The sequence below is a fragment of the Nicotiana tabacum genome, chromosome 13 (assembly GCF_000715075.1).
Source record: "Nicotiana tabacum cultivar K326 chromosome 13, ASM71507v2, whole genome shotgun sequence".
NCBI classification, from domain to species: domain Eukaryota; kingdom Viridiplantae; phylum Streptophyta; class Magnoliopsida; order Solanales; family Solanaceae; genus Nicotiana; species Nicotiana tabacum.
Window position 1 is genome coordinate 80,700,680 of NC_134092.1, and position 21,501 is coordinate 80,722,180.

The 21,501-nt window shown below is 39.1% G+C and overlaps 2 protein-coding genes across 4 annotated transcripts; one reads left to right on the top strand and one right to left on the bottom strand.

Annotated features, from left to right (window-relative positions):
• The first annotated feature begins 4,007 nt into the window (after positions 1–4,007).
• LOC107816691 (large ribosomal subunit protein mL101 (rPPR4)-like) lies at positions 4,008–7,116 on the top strand. The gene is made up of 2 exons (XM_016642430.2): positions 4,008–4,580; positions 5,604–7,116. Exons 1-2 carry the CDS (start codon positions 4,344–4,346, stop codon positions 6,846–6,848), a joined length of 1,482 nt encoding a protein of 493 aa, XP_016497916.1. The 5' UTR covers positions 4,008–4,343; the 3' UTR covers positions 6,849–7,116.
• A 110-nt stretch (positions 7,117–7,226) lies between these two features.
• On the bottom strand, positions 7,227–10,736 carry LOC107816692 (serine/threonine-protein kinase PCRK1). Of its 3 annotated transcripts, none has more exons than XM_016642432.2 (5): positions 10,125–10,736; positions 9,260–9,659; positions 8,906–9,166; positions 8,715–8,837; positions 7,227–7,930 (listed from the first exon to the last, which is right to left on the bottom strand). In XM_016642432.2, the coding sequence occupies exons 2-5, from the start codon at positions 9,638–9,640 to the stop codon at positions 7,403–7,405; spliced, it is 1,293 nt and encodes a 430-aa protein (XP_016497918.1). In that variant the 5' UTR covers positions 9,641–9,659; positions 10,125–10,736; the 3' UTR covers positions 7,227–7,402. The 3 variants fall into 3 exon arrangements, with proteins under 3 accessions (XP_016497918.1, XP_016497917.1, XP_016497919.1); XM_016642431.2 differs by having other exon boundaries at positions 10,324–10,734; XM_016642433.2 differs by lacking the exon at positions 10,125–10,736 and adding an exon at positions 9,860–9,998.
• Between the last annotated feature and the right edge of the window lie 10,765 nt (positions 10,737–21,501).

The following is a 21,501-nucleotide window of genomic DNA, read 5'->3' on the forward strand; positions in this document are numbered from 1 at the left end:
CGAGTGAGTGCTTTGTTCGAACTCGAAGAAATGTAGCCCATAGGCTTAATAGTCGAGTGAGTGATTTGCTCGAACTCAAAGAAAGGTAGCCCGTAGGCTTAATAGTCGAGTGAGTGATTTGCTCGAACTCGAAGAAAGGTAGCCCGTAGGATTAATAGTCGAGTGAGTGATTTCTCGAACTCGAGGAAAGGTAGCCCTTAGGCTTAGTAGTCGAGTGAGTATTTTGTTCGAACTCGAAGTAAGGTATCCCGTAGGCTTAATAGTCGAGTGAGTGTTTTTCTCGAACTCGAAGTAAGGTAGCCCTTAGGCTTAATAGTCGAATGAGTGATTGCTCGAATTCGAAATAGGAGTAGCCCATAGGCTTAGTAGTCGAGTGAGTGCTTGCTCGAACTGGAAGTGATGTAGCCCGTAGGCTTATTAGTCGAGTGAGTGATTCGAACTCAAAGTAATGTAGTCCGTAGGCTTAATGAGTGAGTGAGTGATTGCTTGAACTCGAAATAAGAGTAGCCCGTAGGCTTAGTAGTCGAGTGAGTGATTCGAACTCGAAGTAATGTAGCCCATAGGCTTAATGGTCGAGTGAGTGATTGCTCGAACTCGAAATAAGAGTAGCCCGTAGGCTTAGTAGTCGAGCGAGTGCTTGCTCGAACTCGAAGTGATGTAGCCCATAGGCTTATTAGTCAAGTGAGTGATTCGAACTCGAAGTAATGTAGCTCGTAGGCTTAATGGTCGAGTGAGTGCTTGCTCGAACTCGAAGTGATGTAGCCCGTAGGTTTATTAGTCGAGTGAGTGCTTGCTTGAACTCGAAGTGATATAGCCCGTAGGCTTACTAGTCGAGTGAGTAATTCAAACTCGAAGTAATGTAGCCCGTAGGTTTAATGGTCGAGTGAGTGATTGCTTTAACTCTAAATAAGAGTAGCCCGTAGGCTTAGTAGATAGTCCCCGAGTAAGAATGGTTGCTCGAACTCGAGTTGGTGTAGCCCTTGGGCTTTATAGTCGAGTGAGTGTTGCTCGAACTCGTTGATTTTTCGGTTGGCAGTCCCCGATTTATGGGGTAATGACCGGCCCTTTAAGCTTGTTTTCATAATAGATCTTGAAATAGAGGAATTTTTCTTGGATATGAGATATCGGTAAAGAAGAAAATTTTCTTTGCAAGTCATTATACATGTGTTCATGTTTTGTGTCAGGGCTCGGGCCAACTACATGGGCATGTCTCGTTTGACCATTTGGCACTTATAATTTTTCCTGTCAAGACCCTGTTGCCACGAAATAATGAAGTAACTTCCTTTGCACCGCACTTGATAATCATCGTTGATATGTTCAATGACAATGGTATGCCCCCCAGTATTCGAAGTTGATTATAAGGAGGCCTTGGATACTAAGGCTTCGTGTTGAATAATCCATCTTTGTTCCTGATGGAATTCATTGATCCTCGTCTTTGGTCGAACACCTGCAAGGGTTAGTTTCGAAATATAATTGAACAAGGGGGGTCATACATTAGCATTAGTATCGTTTTAGCCGTTTATCACACCGAGCTTGTAGGATTTCCACTATACGGCCGGTATCGGTCTCTGATCGACCTCTGTTCTCGGTTGGTAGCCCTTTTAATAACGGACCTAGAACCCAACTGGTTGTCTTCGACTCTTATTTTGGACTGATATCAATTGTGAACATCGGCCTAAGTAATAGTTGGGTACTCGATCAGGTAATGCTTCAGCCGCCGTGAAGCCATTGAGCTTCGTTCATTTATACCTTGGGTGAAAGCTTGAATAGCCCAATCGTCTGTGACTGGTGGTAGATCTATTCGTTCCATTTGGAAACGAGATAAGAATTCTCTTAGCATCTTGTTATCCTTTTGTCTTACCTTGAATAGGTCTGACTTCCTGGTCTCGACTTTTATGGCCCCGACGTCTGCTTTTACGAAAGAATCTACAAGCATAGCAAAAGAATCGATAGAATTAGATGGTAAATTATGATACCATATCATTGCTCCCTTTGACAGGGTTTCACCGAATTTCTTCAATAATACGAATTCGATTTTATCATCCTCTAGGTTGTTCCTTTTAATGGCACATATGTAAGAGGTGACATATTCGTTGGGATCGGTCGTTCCATTATATTTAGAAATCTCAGGCATGCGAAACTTCTTTGGGATCAGTTTAGGAGCTGCGCTCGGGGGAAAGGCTTTTGTATAAATTTTTTGGAATATAAGCCCTTCAATATCGGTGGTTCCCCCGGGGTCTGATCAACCCTGGAGTTATATGTTTCCACATTTGCCTCGATCCTCCTTTCTCCTGATTCTATTTGTTTGGTCAGTTCTTCGAGCATCTTAGCAATTTCGGGATTAGTTCCTGACTCTTGCTCATTCGACCTTACTATAGCTGGTTCCGTTCTCTTGGTGACGTCTCGGGGTGGACTGGGCTCCGACCTGCTCGGTACCTGGGTTTGAATCTGCAGCTGAGCTATCGCTACCTGTTGAGCTTTCAATATTTCAAAAATCATATGCAAGCTGATTCTGTTTTTCTCAATGTTATGGGTTTCTCGAGCTGCAGATCGAGTACCACCATGAAAGCTATTTTCAGGTTCAGAACGTTAGTTTGTCTCAATGGCCATATGCGAATTAACATCTAATAGTACTTCGACTCGAGCTCCAATGGCGTCGATAAGTGGCCTTTCGGCCCTGTGCGTCAAGTTGTTGTTCTCACCTTGAAAGCCAGCTTCGTTATCGATAGATAAGGCCATTTAATTGAGAACTCGTTGTTACTAATCCAAAATCAAAGATTCTTCCAAAAACAAGTGTAAAATGGTGTGTTTTTGCAGATTCGTATCAAATCATCACTATTATCCTTAGCCCCACGGTGGGCGCCAAACTGTTTACCGGAAAAACGGATAGAGTTGAATTTGTATGTAGTTCTAAGGGTATGTGGTATAACTTGACACAAATCGTAAGAGTAAATAAAAATATCGAATGTTGACTGTAGAGAATGAAAAATAAGCAAAGTTGAAAAGAGGATGATTTAAGGATTAAGCAAGATGAGTCAATCTATGAAGCTAAAAAAGGATAATTCTTCAATATAAGAGTGTATGATATCTCAGTTACAATGTATGAAAAACTTGTCCATTTACAGGAATATAACCATCCCTTTTATAGTGGGAGGATCCTACTTTAGATATAATTAAAAATACATAGTGGGGAACCCATGATAAATCAGTTTTTTTTCTAATTCCCGCCGAGATTTTCTCCCTTAGTGCAGCTGCAACGGCTCTTGTCTGTGAGCTCGATCTTGATCGGACTCAGTATTGGTCGGTATTGGTCGGTTTCCAATTTTAGAGCTCGAAGCGGGTTTGAGGTCGATGCCGACTCGGGGTCCGATAACAACTTGGGCTCGGTATTGGTTGGCTTCTGGTCCTTAAGCTCGATTCCATCACATCTCATCATAGTTCGATTTGGACCCGAGCTCGATAATGACTTCGAGCTCGATATTTGACCTGTCCCTGAAACTTGAAGCTCGTTTGTGCCTTCTTCGGATCCCATCTCGATATTATGAAGACTTTCTTCGGTCTATTATGTTTCGATCTCGATCAGACGTATGAAGGCCGAAATCAGTTTCGACCGTATACAAGTGTGACGATATATTTATGTAGAACTTCAATCCCGAGTACACGTAATGAAAATGCAGACAGTCAAGTGATATTCAATCCATCAAATAATTTGATTGTATAAGACCTAGGTGATTAACCAAGTATGTGAAATCTCAACTCTCGTAATAGAATAATTAATTATATTTTGGTAATAAATTCAATTAATTATTGAGGTCTATTTTTTATGAAATTTAAAACTTATGTTTCAAATTTTATGCTATTTGGAGTAAATTTGGGTGTTAAATTGTATATTGAGTTATTGAAATTTGAAGAATAAATTACTGTTTTTGGGCAAAATTTGTTCACCGGAACTTCAGCCATAAGTAGTTCAATCATGTATATGGCCTCTCAACTGATGATAAAATTTATTATTTCATATGCATACTTTTACAAGTTCAGTCTCGTATGTTTCAAATTTGTTCCTAATTGACTAGATCTACAAAAATATTTGAACATAGGCTATTGCTTATATAGGGTCCAAAATCGGCTATCTGTGCACTTGGTGACTTTGCCCAGAGAATAATGGAGCAGGCCCAGCTCTATCTAACGATTGCATTTCAGAAGCCCATTACCATTTTCAAAATCTCCATTCTCCGTCCTCAGCTCGCCTAGGGCTTTTCCAGTTGATTGAAACCTGAAAATAAAACCCCAAACACAGTGTGTAAGAGTAAAAGCGAAAACAAGTAATAAAAAAACCATCAGAAATGGCGTCGTTTATTCAGAAGTTCTCGTTGAAAACGAAGAACATTGGGAAAAGGGCTACGAAGAAGTACTTGGAAGATGCACTTTACAAGAATCTGTTCAAGGAAGGAGGCGAAGAGAACCACGTTAGGAAAAATCTGAATCAATTCTTGAAATCCCACAAAAGTGCTTACAAATGGGAAGTTGGAAAATCCCTCAAGGTCTTACGCCAACGCAAGCTTTACGCCCCAGCACTCAAGGTCTCTCATTTTCCTAGTTTCTGTACCTTAGACCCTAAACCCTCTTTGTATTTTAATAAATTTTCATTATTTTACTTGAAAATATCTTAAATTTTTGAATTGTTAGCCTTAAACCTCGGAACGTGAGCCTTAACGTAACTGGTAAAGGTAAAGTTGCCTCACCATTAATTGGAAATAGCCTCTTGTAGAAATGCAGGTAAGGCTGGGTACAATAGACCCTTGTGATTCGGGCTTAAACCTTCCTTAAATTTCGATGATACGACCTAAATATAGTTCTTACTTCCTTTCACTTTGGAATTATTTTTGCGTTTCTGTTGATTTCCATGATTTGGCAATAGAATAAGTGTGGTTTTTTGTCTTTTTGGGGATTTTGTGCCTCCAATCTTGAACCTCGTTGCATGTTTTTATCTGAAAATAAATCTTGAGTTTTTGAATTGCTTCTTAATGAAAGAGGTCATCACATGACCTAACCATTAGCATTTCCATATAGATTGTAGTATGTGGCCTCAAAACATATGGTTGTTAATTTGAAAGACACACTACCTTCAACTTCAAGGTCTTCCATTTTTGAAATTGTGAACTTTAAACCCTAATTTGTTTGTGTAAATCTGTATCTTGTCATGGTTTTCACTTCAAGCTATCTCTATTTGATTTTAGCTTTAAAATTGATGCATATTCTAGCTATAGTTCCCACTGCTGTGGTTTTCGACTAGTTTATTTTCTTTTTTACTTAATTCCTATGTTATCTTTTGGTGGCAGCTTATATCAAATAGTGAAAATAACTGCTTAAGGGATTATACCTTGATGCAATACACATATTGTAAACTCCTATTTAAGAAACCCAAAAAGGGGGTTCATTTATCTCTTACTGTAGATCGTATTACGGCAGCACAGAATTTGAAGTGGAACAGTTATGTATAACATCCTTAGCACTATCAGATGTAACTTGTAAGCAAGTAGTAGCATTTTATGGTTCCTTGATATTTTATAGCAAAATGAAATGTTTAAGTTTGCTTTATGCAGTTATCAGAAACAATGGAAAAAAGGGGCATGAACAAGACTATTAGTGATCAAGCTATACATCTGGATCTTGTTGCCAAGAGTAAAGGGATTGAAGCAGCAGAGACTTATTTTTCGGATCTCCCAGAGGCATCGAAAAATCTTCTCACCTATTCTGCTCTTCTGAATTGCTACTGCAAGGAATTAATGACTGAAAAAGCTGAGGCGCTGATGGAGAAAATGAAAGAACTTAACTTAGGTTTAAGCTCCATGCCTTATAACAGCTTGATGACTCTCTACTCAAAAACTGGGCACCCAGAAAAAATTCCAGCCATTATTCAAGAAATGAAGGCCTATGATGTAATGCCAGATTCTTACACCTACAATGTTTGGATGAGGGCTCTTTCTTCTATGAATGATATTTCTGGGGTCGAGAGGGTTATTGATGAAATGAAGAGAGATGGTCGTGTAGCTGATGATTGGACTACATATAGCAATTTAGCATCGATTTATGCAGATGCTGGCTTAACCGATAAAGCAGTGAAGGCACTCAAGGAACTGGAAAAGAAAAATGCATGTCGCAATGTTACTGCTTACCAGTTTCTGATCACATTGTATGGCCGTGTTGGAAATTTGTTGGAAGTATATCGTGTATGGCGTTCTTTGAGGCTTGCTTTTCCCGGAACGGCAAACATAAACTATCTTAACATGATCCAAGTTTTGGTTAACTTGAATGACTTACCGGGTGCTGAGAAATGCTTCAAGGAATGGGAATCTGGATGCCCAACTTATGACATACGTGTAGCAAATGTTCTTATAGGAGCTTACACTAAACAAGGTTCTTTGGAGAAAGCTGAAGAGCTCAAGGAACGGGCCCGAAGGAGCGGAGCTAAGCCTAATGCTAAGACATGGGAGATTTTCGGGGATTATTATCTGCAAAATGGGGATATCAAATCAGCAGTTGATTGTGTTGACAAGGCAATTTCAACTGGTAGAGGTGATGGTGGCAAGTGGGTTCCATCATCTGCTATCGTTAGAAAATTCATGAGTCATTTTGAACAAAATAAAGATGTCGATGGTGCAGAACATTTTATGGAAATTTTGAAGAAGGCTAAGGATGAGTTGGGGGTTGACATATTTGAATCTTTGATAAGAACTTATGTAGCTTCTGGAAAAACAAGTCCTATCATGCGTCGGCGGATTAAAATGGAGAATATAGAGCTGAGCGAAGAAGGTAAAAGATTGTTGGACTCCATCTCTGTGGAGTGAGATCATTTGTTAGGTAATTGACATGCCTTGAGCTTTCACAAACTGAAATAGAGATCTGAGTTTTCAGCATATTGTTGCGAGATTTGGAGCTACCCTTTTTATTCCAAATAGGATCTATTTGGACAGTGTATGCTTGAATTTGTAGTCCTCGCTGCCATGAAACGAAATAAGCGTAAATTGAAACACAGCCTTACGCAGATATTTTCCTTGGTTAAATTGTAGACTTTTCAGCTATTTATAGATCCACATGCTAGTTTATTATGGATTACATGATTGTTTTGTTTTTGGATCTAGTGTTGATAATGAATATTGCCCGAGATTAATGTTTACACGGATTATATCCGGCAAAATTTTTATACAAGTGTACTGAAAAGAATATTGATCACAAACATTTTCATCTTGTGTTACTTAATCATTTATACTTGGTCTTTCCAGTTTTGGTATTTAGTCTGTTCAACAAAACTTTCCTTCTAGTTGGCAGCTCTAGCAAAACATGAAATATCTTTACAATTTGAGTCGTCAGCACAAGATTCACTTCAGTTTATTCCTGCCACTCAATTGGTACTGACAAGCTTAGGCCTCCACAATTTCCATACCAGCAACTTGTTTTCTTTAGGAATATGTTCTACCAACCTTCTGCTTGCACTTAGACACCTTACTCTGAATTTCTCATCCTCGACTCTCGTGGTTGTACTTTCTTCTATTGGGATTTCTGGACTTTTTGCTTCAGTTGCCTCCACGAGCCGATTCACCATCTCCAAAACCTCACTCATTTTAGGACGATTTCTGGGGTGTTTAGTTAAACACCTATTCGCTATGGCAGCTAACTTCTGTGCAGATTTAAGGGAATAGTTCCCATCTAGTCGAGGATCCAAAATTTGTTCAAACTTCTTCAGGTCTGAAAGATGTGGTCTCACCCATTCCAGAAGTTTCTGCTCATTTTTAGGTTTATTTCTGTCCAATGGACGCCTTCCGGTAATGAGTTCATATAGAAACACCCCATAGCTCCATACATCGCTCTTGGATGTTAGGCGCCCAGTCTGTATATATTCTGGAGCAGCATATCCAACAGTTCCCACCACCTGATGAAATCAAGCACATTCATCACTAATGTATTGGTCTAAGTGTGTTTATTCTTAGAAAATAGAGAATTTCACATAATTATGGCATTTTAAAAGAAAAATATAACATCTATAACATGTTTGGAGAGTGGATTGTGAGTTTGAGTCACTCCAAGAGCACCCTCCACTTCCAACCAAGATGTTGTGAGTTCGAGTCACTCCAAGAGCAAGGTGGGGAGTTCTTGGAAGGAGCGAGTCGAGGGTCTATCGGAAACAGCCTCTCTACCCCAGGGTAGCGGTAAGGTCACACTACCCTCCCCATACCTCACTAGTGGGATTATACTGAGTTGTTGTTGTTGTTGTTGTAACATGTTTGGAGATAATCCATGATCCTACAAACTATCCTAAATAGACTATTACAATCCAAATCGTGACATTTGAATATGAGATTACTTTCAATATACTTGGTTAACTAAAACTTTATTATTTAATAATAGGTGTAGTAGTTTCACCCCGCGGCTTTGGTCTAGTGGTTAGAGCAGCATTCCGAACTGTGCACCACCAGCCCTCAGTGACTTGTCGATTTTTGAAAAAAGAAAAATATTAATAATAGTAGTAGTAGTAGTATTTTCATCCTAGCAATAGTTACTTTCTAAATTTTGAAGTGAAATATCACACCAAATGTTGGTGAAATAGACCATCAATTCAAGTGGTGCGGAAGGTGTAGTACAGTAGTAGACTTCCAAACACCTGAATTACTTTATGTAGAAATATATATAAAATTCAATGGAGGTATTGAGCATACCGCAGTTGAGACATGGCTTAATCCATGAGAAGGGCCTAATCTTGCCAAACCAAAATCTGAAAGCTTTGCATTCCATTTCTCATCCAATAGAATGTTAGATGATTTGAAATCTCTAAAGATAATCTGCATTAATAAGACATAAGCATAAGTATGAAGAGTTGCTGCAATGCAAAATATATAGAATGAACTACCTGAAACTCCATTCCCTCGTGAAGATAGGCCAAGCCTGTAGCAGCATCACGAGCGATACTTAATCTAGTCTCCCATGGCAAAGGTGACATAAAACGACTAATTAGATGATCCTGTACGCTCCTGTTGGTCAAGAATTCATACACCAATAGGCGCTGTATTCCTCTCTCGTCATCCTGCGCACAATACCCTATGAGCTTCACAAGATTCGGATGCTCAACCACACCTAGAACGTTCACTTCTGTCACCCATTCCTTATGCCCCTACAATCAATTTCAGAAAAAAAAACATGTCATACCATCTTTTAATTTCACAAACCATCATATATCAATAAAGTTTATACTAAGAGAACTAGCCTGCAATCCTCTCTGGCTTAGCTGTTTAACGGCGATATCAGTTCTCTTATTCGTGTCACGTAAAACACCCCTGTAAACGCCTCCAAACCCGCCTTCTCCGATCATGAGGGATCGGCTAAAGTTCCTGGTGGCAGTCTTCAACTCATCGACTGTGAAGACCCTAAGGTTGCAGGGTCTTTTATGAGACGACAAGCACGAAAATGAGAGCCTAGAACTGGACTCGGTGCTTATGTCGGATGCAGAAGATTGGCCTGAATTAGTGAATCCTTTAAACTCAGGATCAGTTGAAACAGAGGCACAAGACTGGCCTGATGTAGACTTTGTAGTCTTGTTGTTGTGATCATCATTCTTGTCTGAATTTGAGAACTGGAAACACTTCATAGCCCTTTGAAACACCTACCTGCAGTATATCACAATCACATCAAAAACATATATGCAATTCTTTTTTGTTACTGTATATTATTAACTTTTAAAAGAAACAGTTAATTATCATTGTGCTGATTAACTTTAGATATACCTACAAGTCTATTTAGTTAGCCTTTGAAAACAATAACAGCAATAGAGGTTGAATATTTAAAATAAAACAAAAATAGAACTCACAAATTTCAATGACTAAACACAGCCTAGACAATTTTAGTAGTCGTTAGAGAAACAGATGTGCAGTATTTGTAAGTACTAATTAAATAGTGTATTGAGAGCTCTCGAGTTCTTCAATTTTCCATAATCCCAACAAAGGTAGCTTTATTTCTTGAATTATCACATTATCAATATACTAACCATAAATGGATTTTTAAAAAAATAAAAGAATTTAAAAAAGCGGAACATAAACGAGAAACAAAGAACTAGAAGAAAAAGGTAAAGTCACCTTTGATTAAAATCAATAGATGATCAAGAACAAAAACATGCAGAAACAAGAAATTGCACGAAAAAAGGTGTAAAAATTAAGGAGGGGACAGAAAACTCGCATTAAAAAAAAGAAAAAACTATTTCCATGAATAAAATGGTAGATGGTCATGAAAAATTCATTTTTGAAAGAGAGAATTAGAAGAGGAGGTATATGTTACCTTAAGGGAAAATGGAGAATGATTGGGCAACAAAGAAAGTTGAACTAAAATTCAAAAAAGCCCTAACCAAGAACTGGTTTTAAAGAAGAAAAGAAAGGAAAGGAAAGGAAATCAAGAATACAAAGTAAGGAACGAGCATCCCATGATCTAAGGAAGTCAATGCTTGGCAGCTGGATTTCAGCTTACCAACTTAAAACACCTTAGGAAAATAAAAAATTAACACTTGTAAAAATAATGAAGGATAAAAATAGAGGGAGGGTTTGATTTTATTGAGAAAAGAGAATGATTCCGGGGAGGGGCTATGAGAATCGGCGGTCTCATTCATTTGACAATCATGTTTTCAATTATTTTATTTAGGTGAAACATAGACTAAAAGGTACAGTTGGAACTTAGATACGTTCCAAGGAGTACACGGTTTGCATCATGTCCACCAAACTTTTGAACTCTCATGTTTATTTGGCAGTTGCTTAATGTGCCAAGTAAAAACAAGGTCCCACTTGGGTATCTTTTCTAGTTCTCTTTTTTCCTTTTCTTATTTTATTTTTCTTCTAGAACTTAAGGCTCACCTCTTTTCAAATATATGCCCTTTATTTACTACGTAGTACTTTAGAAAATTCGTTTTTCCCCTACGACCTTGAGAAGGTAAATAGTCACAAAATTTGATGAGCAAGTACAATTAAAACAAAATAAAAGTTCAAACCTAAAATCTAGTAATATTTACCGCTATAACTACACATTAGTTTCCGATAACGGTACCAAATTTGATCACGCCCAAATTTAACCCTAAAAAGGATAAGCGGTCTGTTGCTCCCAAACACACAAGCAAGTATACGTGGTCGTACAAGTAATATAGGTCTGTAAATCCAGATACCGTACCCACAATGACTTATGATTTACTATTTACTAAATTAAACTAAGACAATTAATCTATTCAAGCGATATTCTAAAGTATAAATATTTAAATAAAACTAATCTAGAGTAGCAAACTAAGAAATTAAAGAAAATATGTCGGCAAGCTTAGAGACGAATTCAATGGGAGAAAATATTGCAGAGCTATGGGTTAACAAACAATCCCATTGGGTTTTCTACTTAAATTGTCTAATTAATTTATCTGATTTATTGATTGACTTAGTTAATATTACTCGTAGTATTTTTTCGAAGTACTACTCGCCTATTCAAGCTAACCTAACACCTATATTCCTATGGAATTAGGATTAACAAGAATGCATTAATAGTTCTCGTATAATAACCAAGCAAGACAATTAGGTATATCCCTATCCTAACTGCAAATTCGTTCCCGAAACTCAGGTTCAAGATCTCGCTCTACTCAATCTTATATGCAATGTAGAATTCTCTCTCTCGAGTTCAATCCTAGATTCGTAAATAGTATTTAATTGGTGATCAAGCAATCAAATAATTAAGCGCAAGATTGAATAAATAAACCAATATGATAAAATAATAAGAATAATTCAAGCTTCAAACTACAACGTTCATGTAGCACTCCACAACTCTAGAACTAATATACTATGAGATTAAAAGAAGAGAAGAGAAGAAAAACTAGTTGAAAGCTTCCTCCAAGCGTGATTTATGTTCTCCCGTCCAAAGTGACGTATTCACCTCCCAAAAATATGTTAGGTCCCCTCCAAATCAGGTTTAGGACTCCTTATATATGAATTGGGACCGTGTAGGACTGAATTAACCTTGTCCCGGATGAAATAGGAAAACTCCTGCCATGCAGGGTCCAGGCCAGCGCCTGCTAGAGGCAGTAGCATTTCTCAATTTCAATTCAAGAATTGTAATTCCTCTTCTCTTTTTTTTCTTGCACTTGGGGGACAAACACCAAAGGGTGTCCCCTTTTTTCCTCCTTATTTAATTATTTCATTTTCCTTTTTTTTTTCTTCCGTATTTTATCAATTTTACTCTAAATATTTTAATTTTTACATCGCTTTATTCATACATAATTAAAGTATAATATTAAGCATAAAGTAATATAATTAATGCTCAAAAGATGATTAAAAGTACTAGAATGTGAGGTAATAATAGTTAAATATATGCATTTTTATTGAACATCATAACCCGACACTTAAACTCTTGCCCGTCCTCGAGTAAACATTAAAACCGCTCTCAATAAATCACGCTTAGAAACGCCACCACTTCGATTGATACTAACAATTAGGCCCTATAGCAACTCAAACCATCAGATATATACTTACCACTTAGTATATTATACGTAAAAGGTTTCTGATACATCTGGAAAAATCGAAACCAAGACTAGAAAATTTTAACAAACAAGATCAAGAGATCATCATGCAAGATATACAAGTCACAAACAAACAACAAACTTCTAACCTCCTAACCTCATATAGGGACTCTAACTCACCAAATTTAAGCTCGCTCACCTAGTCTATCAAGTAAAGCTAATAGCATCACTTATTGTAATGACCCGACTGATCGTTTTGAGAATTAGCATCCCGTTCGGTGGCTTAAGATCTCGAGAAGCTTCGTACTATATGTTATGACTTGTGTGTGCGGTCGAGTTCGGTTTTCGGATGATTCAGGATCAATTTGGAAAAAATATTCTTGTTTTAGAAGCTTAAGCCGTAAGATTTGATCGGAATTTGAATTTTATGTAGACGACTCCAAAATAACATTTTGATGATTCCAATAGTTTCGTATGGTAATTTTGGACTTAGACGTGCGCCCGGATTTGGATTTGGAGATCCGTAGAGTAATTTGATGCATTTTGGCGAAAATTGGAAAGTTAAAATTTTGAAAGGTTGAGAGGTTTGACCGAGAGTTGACCTTGGTGATATCGGGGTCGTAATGCGATTTCGAGGGTTGTATTAGCTCCGTTATGTCATTTGGAACTTGTGTGCAAAATTCGACGTCATTCCGGTTGATTTGATATGTTTCAGCACGAGTTTTGGAAGTTGGAAGATTTGAAAGTTCATACGTTCGATTCGAGGTGCGATTCATAGTGTCGATATTGTTTGATGTGATTTGAGGCCTCGAGTAGGTCCGCGTTGTGTTATGGAACTTATTGGTAAATTTGGACGGGGTCTCGGGGGCCCCAGGTGTATTTCAGACGGGTTTTAGATCATTTGGATCATGTTGAGAGAAGCTAATTTAGGTAGGGGTCTGGTGTGGTCGCACCTACAGACCCTGGGTGCAGGTGATTTGATCGCATGTGCGGAGGAGAAGGGGCGCAGATGCGGAACAAGGCTGGAAGGGGAGGATCGCAGAAGCGGATGTTTTGGGCGCACCTGCACAGTCGCAGGTGCGGGATGTTGAGCGTAGAAGCGCACGCGCAAAAGTGCATATACTATCACAGAAGCGACCTTGGCTGAGGCAAGGCATTTCCGCAGAAGAAGATATATTCTGTAGAAGCGACCTGCTAACCACAAAAGCGGGATCCCTGGGCAGAATCATATATTTCGAAGGGTTTGAGGATTTTATCATTTTTAGAGTTGTAGACCTCGGTTATGGAAAATGTTTTGTGGATTTTTCAAGCAACTCATTGGGGTAAGTGTTCTCTACCCGAATCTTGTTATATTTCATGAATCCATTACTATTTTCATCATTTAATTAGTGAATTAAATTGAAAATTTGGGGAAAATTTGTAAAAATCTTTCAAAATGTAAAATGATGATTTGAAGGACGAATTGATGTCGGAAATTGATAATTTTGGTATGGTTGAACTCGTATCGGAATGGGTATTCGGGTTTTATGAATTTTATCGAGTTCCGAGGTGCGGGCCTAGGGGTTGACTTTTGGGTTGACTTTTTAGTTCTTGTTAAAGATTGAAGCTTTATTATTCGGAACTATTTTCTATGAATTTTATTTATGATTTGAAGTTATTTTGTCTAGATTTGAGCCATCCAGAGGTTGTTTCACTCGAGAAGGTCATTTTAGAGTATCGGTCTAGCTTCTTTGAGGTAAGTATCTTGCCTAACTTTATGTGGGGAAAATTTTTCCTTTGGATTTGAGTCATTTGTGATAATTGTGTCATGTGGAGGTCGTGTACGCGAGGTGACGAGTACGTGCTCGGGATTATTTGTGGAAATTTGATCATTTAGGGCTATTAGGTTCTTATGTTCATTAGATATGAAGTTGTTTGTCATGTTAAATCCCCCATTTACTAAATTCACCCTTACGTGTCTTAATTGGAATTAATTGCTTCATGTTCTACCATTATTGCCGATTAAACTCTTATGTGCCTTAACTGAAGTTGTTGCCTCTTTTAACGCCATGCTATCATTTTTGTAATTGATTAACCTTAATTGAAATCATTATTTTCTTTTCGTAATTGCTTAACCTTAATTGAAATCATTTTTATCTCTTCCGTAATTGCTTATCCTTAATGGAAGTTTGTTATCCCTTTCATTGTTGACATATTCTTATTTGGGGTCATTTATTCATGCTACCTCTCTTGTTGTCGAATTGTACTTTCGTGGAATCATTGTTACACATTACCTCTTCCTTGTTGAACTATTCTTGTTGAGACTATTATTTCCCTGTTTTGTCTTTCTTTGTGAGTTAGTTCTTTCGTTTCTTTGTGTTTTGAAGTTCTTGTGTTGATTTACTTGACGTATTCTCGTGTTATTGTTGTTGTTGTTGTATTCAATGTTGTTGAGTCGAGTGCTATGCGTGGTTGCGATATTAAAACTGTTTTGACAAAATGTTGTGGCATATGTGTATATATTGTGAAAGTTATTTTGTTGAGTTGTTATGTTTTGGCACACATGTTATTGTTGAAAGGATTGTTATTGTGTTTGCACGAGGTTTCTACCGTGCAGTTGTTATTGTGTTTGCACGAGGTTTCTGCCGTGCGGTTATTATTATATTGCACGAGGTTTCCGACGTGATATTATTATTATTGATACGCATGCGACGGTATAAGGTATGGGTATTGAAACGCATGCGGTGAGATAAGGTGGTCTTGAAACACATAGTTAGTAGGGGAACTACTAGAAGTCATGCGGTGTGATAAGGTGGGCTAAAACGCGGGATGCTATTTCGAGATAAATGATTTTCAAAACTGAATATAAAGGCTCCCGTGGTGATATAAGGAAAGTTGTGATTTATTTTATGATTTGAGACTACGAGGCAGTACCTCGGTAGGGCTCTTGTTGTCAGTTCCCATTCTTTTGTACTTGTTTTTTATTGTTGTTTCCTTAGCATACTATTAATTGTCTTCCTCCGTGTTGCAATATTTGCTTAGTTTTATGTAGCCAATCTTGTTATGCTTGTCGTTGCTTCAACTTCATTGCTATCTTGCTTACACTGTACATTTCGTGGTGATCGTTTCTTATGTGCCATTCGTTGTCTCTACTCTCATTGGTTGACTTGAATTGTGGTAGAACACTAGCACAAGCATACACGTAGATAAATCACCCATATCGGTTTAAGAAGATGAATCCTGACGCTATTGACCATTACATGTACTCTTGTTTACTTGCCTTCTGTGTGAGAGTTGTTCTCCTGGCACGTGAGTCGTCCGTGCGGTTATGAGTTGTAATGCGAGTACAAGATGCTAAGTGATTAGGGTTCATGAATTGGAACCCGCGAGCTGTGATTATGAGGTTTGGTACCTCGTGGAAATGCTTGAGAGATCCGGTGTAAAAGTAGTTGTCCTTATTGAGTTGTTGCTGGTTTTTCTTTATTTGGAATCACCGGACGTAAACCGTATTCAGCTTACTTTACTGCACTGTTACCTGACTGCTTCCTGTTAATTATTGTTTTTACTCGTGTATCATTGCAAGCATTATTTGGTATTCCTTATCCTGCTTAACTTTATATTAATATTGTTTCTCTGTTAGTTCACCTTCACACTTGTTCAGGTTATTTAGTTCGGTAGGTGTCTTGACTGTCCCTCGTCACTACTCCACCAAGGTTAGTCTTAATACTTACTGGGTACCGCTGTGGTGTACTCATACTATGCTTCTACATATTTTTGTGCAGATCCAGGTGCCACGGTTATTGTTGATTATTAGCTGGTTGGTCGAGCATTGCTGTGGAGACTCAAGGTAAACCTGTTGTCATATTCGCAGGCCTCGGAGTCACCTTCTAATCTTGTACTTGTACTGTTTAATTCTTTTCCAAACAATTGTATTCATGGATTTTTCTAGTAAACTTAGTAGAGCTTATGACTTGTACTACCTGTTTTGGGATGCTATTTCATGTTGTAAATGTTGTGTTCATTTAGAAACATTCGGTATCTGCTTAATAGTTCTATTGGTTAATTTCTGTCAGTTTATTTCGTTAAGTATTAGGTTTACCTAGTCGTAGAGACTAGATGCCGCCACAATATCCTACAGAGGGAAAACTAGGGTCGTGACAAGTTGGTATCAGAGCTCTAGGTTCATAGGTACTACGAGTCATAAACGAGTTCGTAGAGTCTTGTGGATCGGTACAGAGACGTCTGTACTTATCTTCGAGAGGCTACAGAACTATTAGGACAGTTCATTTCCTTCGTTCTTATCGTGCAAGTTTATTGATCTCGGAGTTTGAACCTTTCTCATTCTATTCTCTCACAAATTGTGAGGATACGAACTGCAATTACCGATGACGCTGCCCCCAGAGATGGTGTTGCTAGGGGCAGAGGCAGAAGTCGAGGAGGAATACGTGCTACAACTATAACACCTATCAGAGCAGCTGTTGAGGAGCCGCCAGTAGCTCCGGTTGGGAGATAGGTACCAGAGGCGCCTGTTGCGATCCCATGACTTCAGGAGACTTTAGCACAGTTCCTGAGCATGTTTGGTACATTGGCTCAGGTGGGATTTATTTCGATTGCACTAGTTACTTCACAGATTAGGGAAGGAGCTCAGAATCCCATCACCCGTACTCCAGAGTAGCGAGTACACGTTGGTCAGGTTCCAGGTGTCATGCCGACACAACCTGTTATCCCAGTTCCGCCCGCGGTTAGGGAAACAACATTTGAGAAAGAACAAATTAGACTTGCGAGGTTCAAGAAATATCACCCTCCTACTTTTAGTGGTTTGGCTTCAGAGGATGCGCATGGGTTCCAAGGGGAGAGCTACCGTATTCTCCACACTACGGGTGTTGTGGAGACGAGTGGGGTTGCTTTTAGTATAGTCCAGCTTGGCATATCAGTGGTAGCGAGCATATGAGTTGGATAGTCCGGCCGATGCAGCTTCACTTTCATGGACTCAGTTTTCAGAGTTGTTCTTGAGAGAGTTTGTTCCCCAGATCCTTCGTGAAGCATGGAGTACGGAGTTGAGAAACTGCGCCGGGGCACTATGTTGGTGTCAGAGTATGCCGTTAGATTCCGTGATTTATCCAGACATGCACTTGATTTGGTTTCTACAATCAGAGAGCGAGTCCGCAGGTTCATTGGGGGGGGGGGGCTCAGTTATGATATCTAGTTTGGCATGGCTCGGGAGTTAGAGTCGGATGTTTCATTTCAGTAGGTAGTAGAGATCGCCCGTCGATTAGAGGGCATATAGGGTCAGGAGAGAGAGGACAGGGAGGCTAAGAGGCCTCGTAGACTGGGAGAATATACTGGTCCCTATTTTGGAGGCAGGGTATGGTATGGTAGAGGTTTTATGTGTCAGCTAGTTTAGTTTGCACTCCAGGATTTGCACAGTATTTCAGGTACCCATAGGTCTCAGGGTACCCGTACCGGATAACTTTCATAGCCACGTCTGTGGAGAGGTTTTTTTGAGTGTGGGAATACCAGCCACATGGTGAAAGGTTATCCGAGACTCTGGATAGATGTGTCACAACGGGGTATTCAGGCTATGAGTTCTGCTCCAGCTGCTGATATCCCTGCACCGCCAGCTTGGGGTGAAGGTAAAGTGAGTAGAGGGCGCCCAAGAGAGGGAGGCTCATCCCGTTGATGTGATTTCTATGGTAGGGATGAGGCCGCTACACCAGATGATATTGTATGGGTATGGTTTTGATTTGTTATAAAGGAGCATCATTCGTATTTTGTTTCGACTTTGCTTATCGGGGTGAGATCTTCTATGTTACTTCTCATACGGGTGAGTTTAGTGATTTGGTACTCTACTTAATTGTTTACCCCTGTTGGGAGATTCAATAGTAGTAGTCCGTGTCTATCATTTTGTTTTCATTCATTATTGAGAGCTATGAAACTAGAAGTGTCTTTCTGTCACTCATTTCGGTAGTTTTGATGTGATTTCTGGATGGTTGGTTACGAATTGTGGATTAGATGCTCTACCAGTGTGGGAGTTCAGTATGTGTTGTGACTTTGTTAGCGAAAATTGAATTAGAGGAAGGTTTCAGTTGGTATGATGTGTATTCTACTTGTGATTCAGAGTTGAGGGTGAGACCCTTGCGATTTATATCAGGATGAGATCCTTGCGATTAGTTCATATGTTTTGATTCTCCCTTGTGAAATTGATTTGTAGTATGATACTGATAGGGAGTGGTGCCCGTCGGGCTTGTTTGATAGTTCTCTTATGTGTTTCCTTGTATATTCAGTCATATTCGTGCTGCTTATTGAGTTTTATCTTGCGAGGTGTGTGCCCAGGTGGTATTAGATGTGTCTTGTTGATTCGGGTGAATAGTTATGAGGTCTTCATGTTTCTTGCATCGTTAACAGTGTTGGAAGGTTTGAAACATGATTCTAGTAGTTATGAGGCTAATTGTCGATGCTGGATTTGATTATGGGCAGCTATTATGGCTAGAGTTATTGTTAAGGCATATGTGTGATGTGTTACGTCGTGTGGTTGTATCTTGTGGGTGTAGGCATAAGTTGTTGCAGTTGGTTGAGGCTAATATTGTGTGCTGATATAGGAATCGGGTCTTTTGGAAATGATTAGATGGTGAGAAATTCGATTCTAAGGTTTACCCGTGTAGGTGAAAGGGATATTTTTCAGTTGGGATGGTGTCGTCAGGCCTATGTGGATTGGGGTAACATGGGATCGCCCGAGGGTGTATGTATGGTAGTTCACTCAGTAATTTGATGACCCCGGAATGGTTCTTGACATGTTCAAGGACGAACGTTTGTTTAAAAGGGGGAGAATATAACGATCCGACCAGTCATTTTGAGATTTAGCATCCCATTTGGTGGCTTAAGGTCTCGAGCAACTTTGTATTATGTGTTATGACTTGCGTGTGTGGTCGAGTTCGGTTTTCGGATGATTCATGATCAATTTGAAAGAAGGATTCTTGTTTTAGAAGCTTAAGCGGTAAGAGTTGACCGGAATTTAACTTTTGTGTAGATGACTCTGAAGTAGTGTTTTGATGATTCCAATAGCTTCGTATGGTGATTTTGGATTTAGGTGTGCGCCCTGATTTGGATTTGGAGGCCCGTAGGGTAATTTGAAGCATTTTGGAAAAAAATTGGAAAGTTGAAGTTTTGGAAGGTTGAGAGGTTTGAAGAAGAGTTGACCTTGGAGATATCGGGGTTGGAATGCGATTCCGAGAGTTGGATTATCTCCCTTATGTCATTTGGAACTTGTGCGCAAAATTCGACGTCATTCCGGATTGATTTGATATGTTTCAGCACGTGTTTTGGAAGTTGGAAGATTTGAAAGTTCATAAGTTCGATTCGAGGTGCGATTCGTAGTTTCGATATTGCTTAATGTGATTTGAGGCCTCGAGTAGGTCTGTGTTGTGTTATGAAACTTGTTGGTACTTTCGGACGGGGTCCCGGGGGTCCCGAGTGTGTTTTGGACGGGTTTCAGATCATTTGGATCATATTGAGAGAAGCTGGTTTGGGCAGGGGTCTGGTGTGGTCGCACCTGTGAACCCTAGGCGCAAGTGCATTGATCGCAGGTGCGGAAGAGAAGGGGCACAGATGCGGAACAAGGCTGGAAGGGGAGGATCGCAGAAGCGGATGTTTTGGGCGCACATGCGAAGTCCCATGTGCCGGTTGTTGAGCACAAAAGCGCATATGCTGTCGCAGAAGGGCATATGTTGTCGCAGAAGCGCATATGCTGTCGCGAAAGCGAATTTGGCTAAGGCAAGGCATTTCCTTTGAAGCGGATAAATTCCGCAGAAGCGAAAGTCACAAAAGCGACCTGTTGACGGCAAAAGCGGGATCCTTGGGCAGAATCATATTTTTCGAAAGGTTTGAGGATTTTTATCATGTTTAGAGTTGTAGACCTTGGTTTTGGGAGATATTTCGTGTGTTTTTCAAGCAACTCATTGGGGTAAGAGTTCTCTAACCGAATCTTGTTATATTTCATGAATCCATTGCTATTTTCATCATTTAATTAGTGAATTAAATTGGAAATTTGTAAAAATCTTTCAAAATATAAAATAATGATTTGAAGGACGAATTGATGTCGGAAATTGATAATTTTGGCATGGTTGAACTCGTATCGGAATGGGTGTTCGGGTTTTGTAAAATTTATCGGGTTCCGAGGTGCGAACCAGGGGGTTGACTTTTGGGTTGACTTTTTAGTTCTTGTTAAAGATTGAAACTTTATTATCCGGAATTATTTTCTATGAGTTTTATTTATGATTTGAAGTTATTTTGGAAAGATTTGAGATGTCCGGAGGTTGTTTCACTCTAGAAGGTCATTTTAGAGTATCGGTCTAGCTTTTTTGAAGTAAGTATCTGGCCTAACTTTGTGTAGGGAAAACTACCCCTTAGGATTTGAGTCATTTGTGCTAATTGTGTTATATGGAGGCCGTGTACGCGAGGTGACGAGTACGTGCTAGGGCTTATTTGTGGAGATTTTACCGTTTAGGGCTCTTAGGTTCTTATGTTCATTAGATATAAAGTTGTTTGTCTTGTTAAATCTCCCATTTACTAAATTCACCCTTACGTGTCTTAATTGGAATTAATTACTTCATGTTCTACCCTTATTACTAATTAAACTCTTATGTACCTTAACTGAAGTTGTTGCCTCTTTTATCGTCATGCTATCATTTCCATAATTGCTTAACCTTAATTGAAATTATTATTATTATTCTGTAATTGCTTAACATTAATTGAAATCATTATTATCTCTTCCGTAATTGCTTAGCCTTAATGGAAGTTTGTTATCCCTTTCATTATTGACGTATTCTTATTTGGGGTCATTTATTCATGCTATCTCTCTTGTTGTCGAATTTCACTTTCGTGGAATCATTGTTACACATTACCTCTCCCTTGTTGAACTATTCTTGTTGAGACTATTATTTCCTTGTTATGTCTTTCTTTGTGAGTTCGTTCTTCCGTTTCTTTGTGTTGTTAAGTTCTTG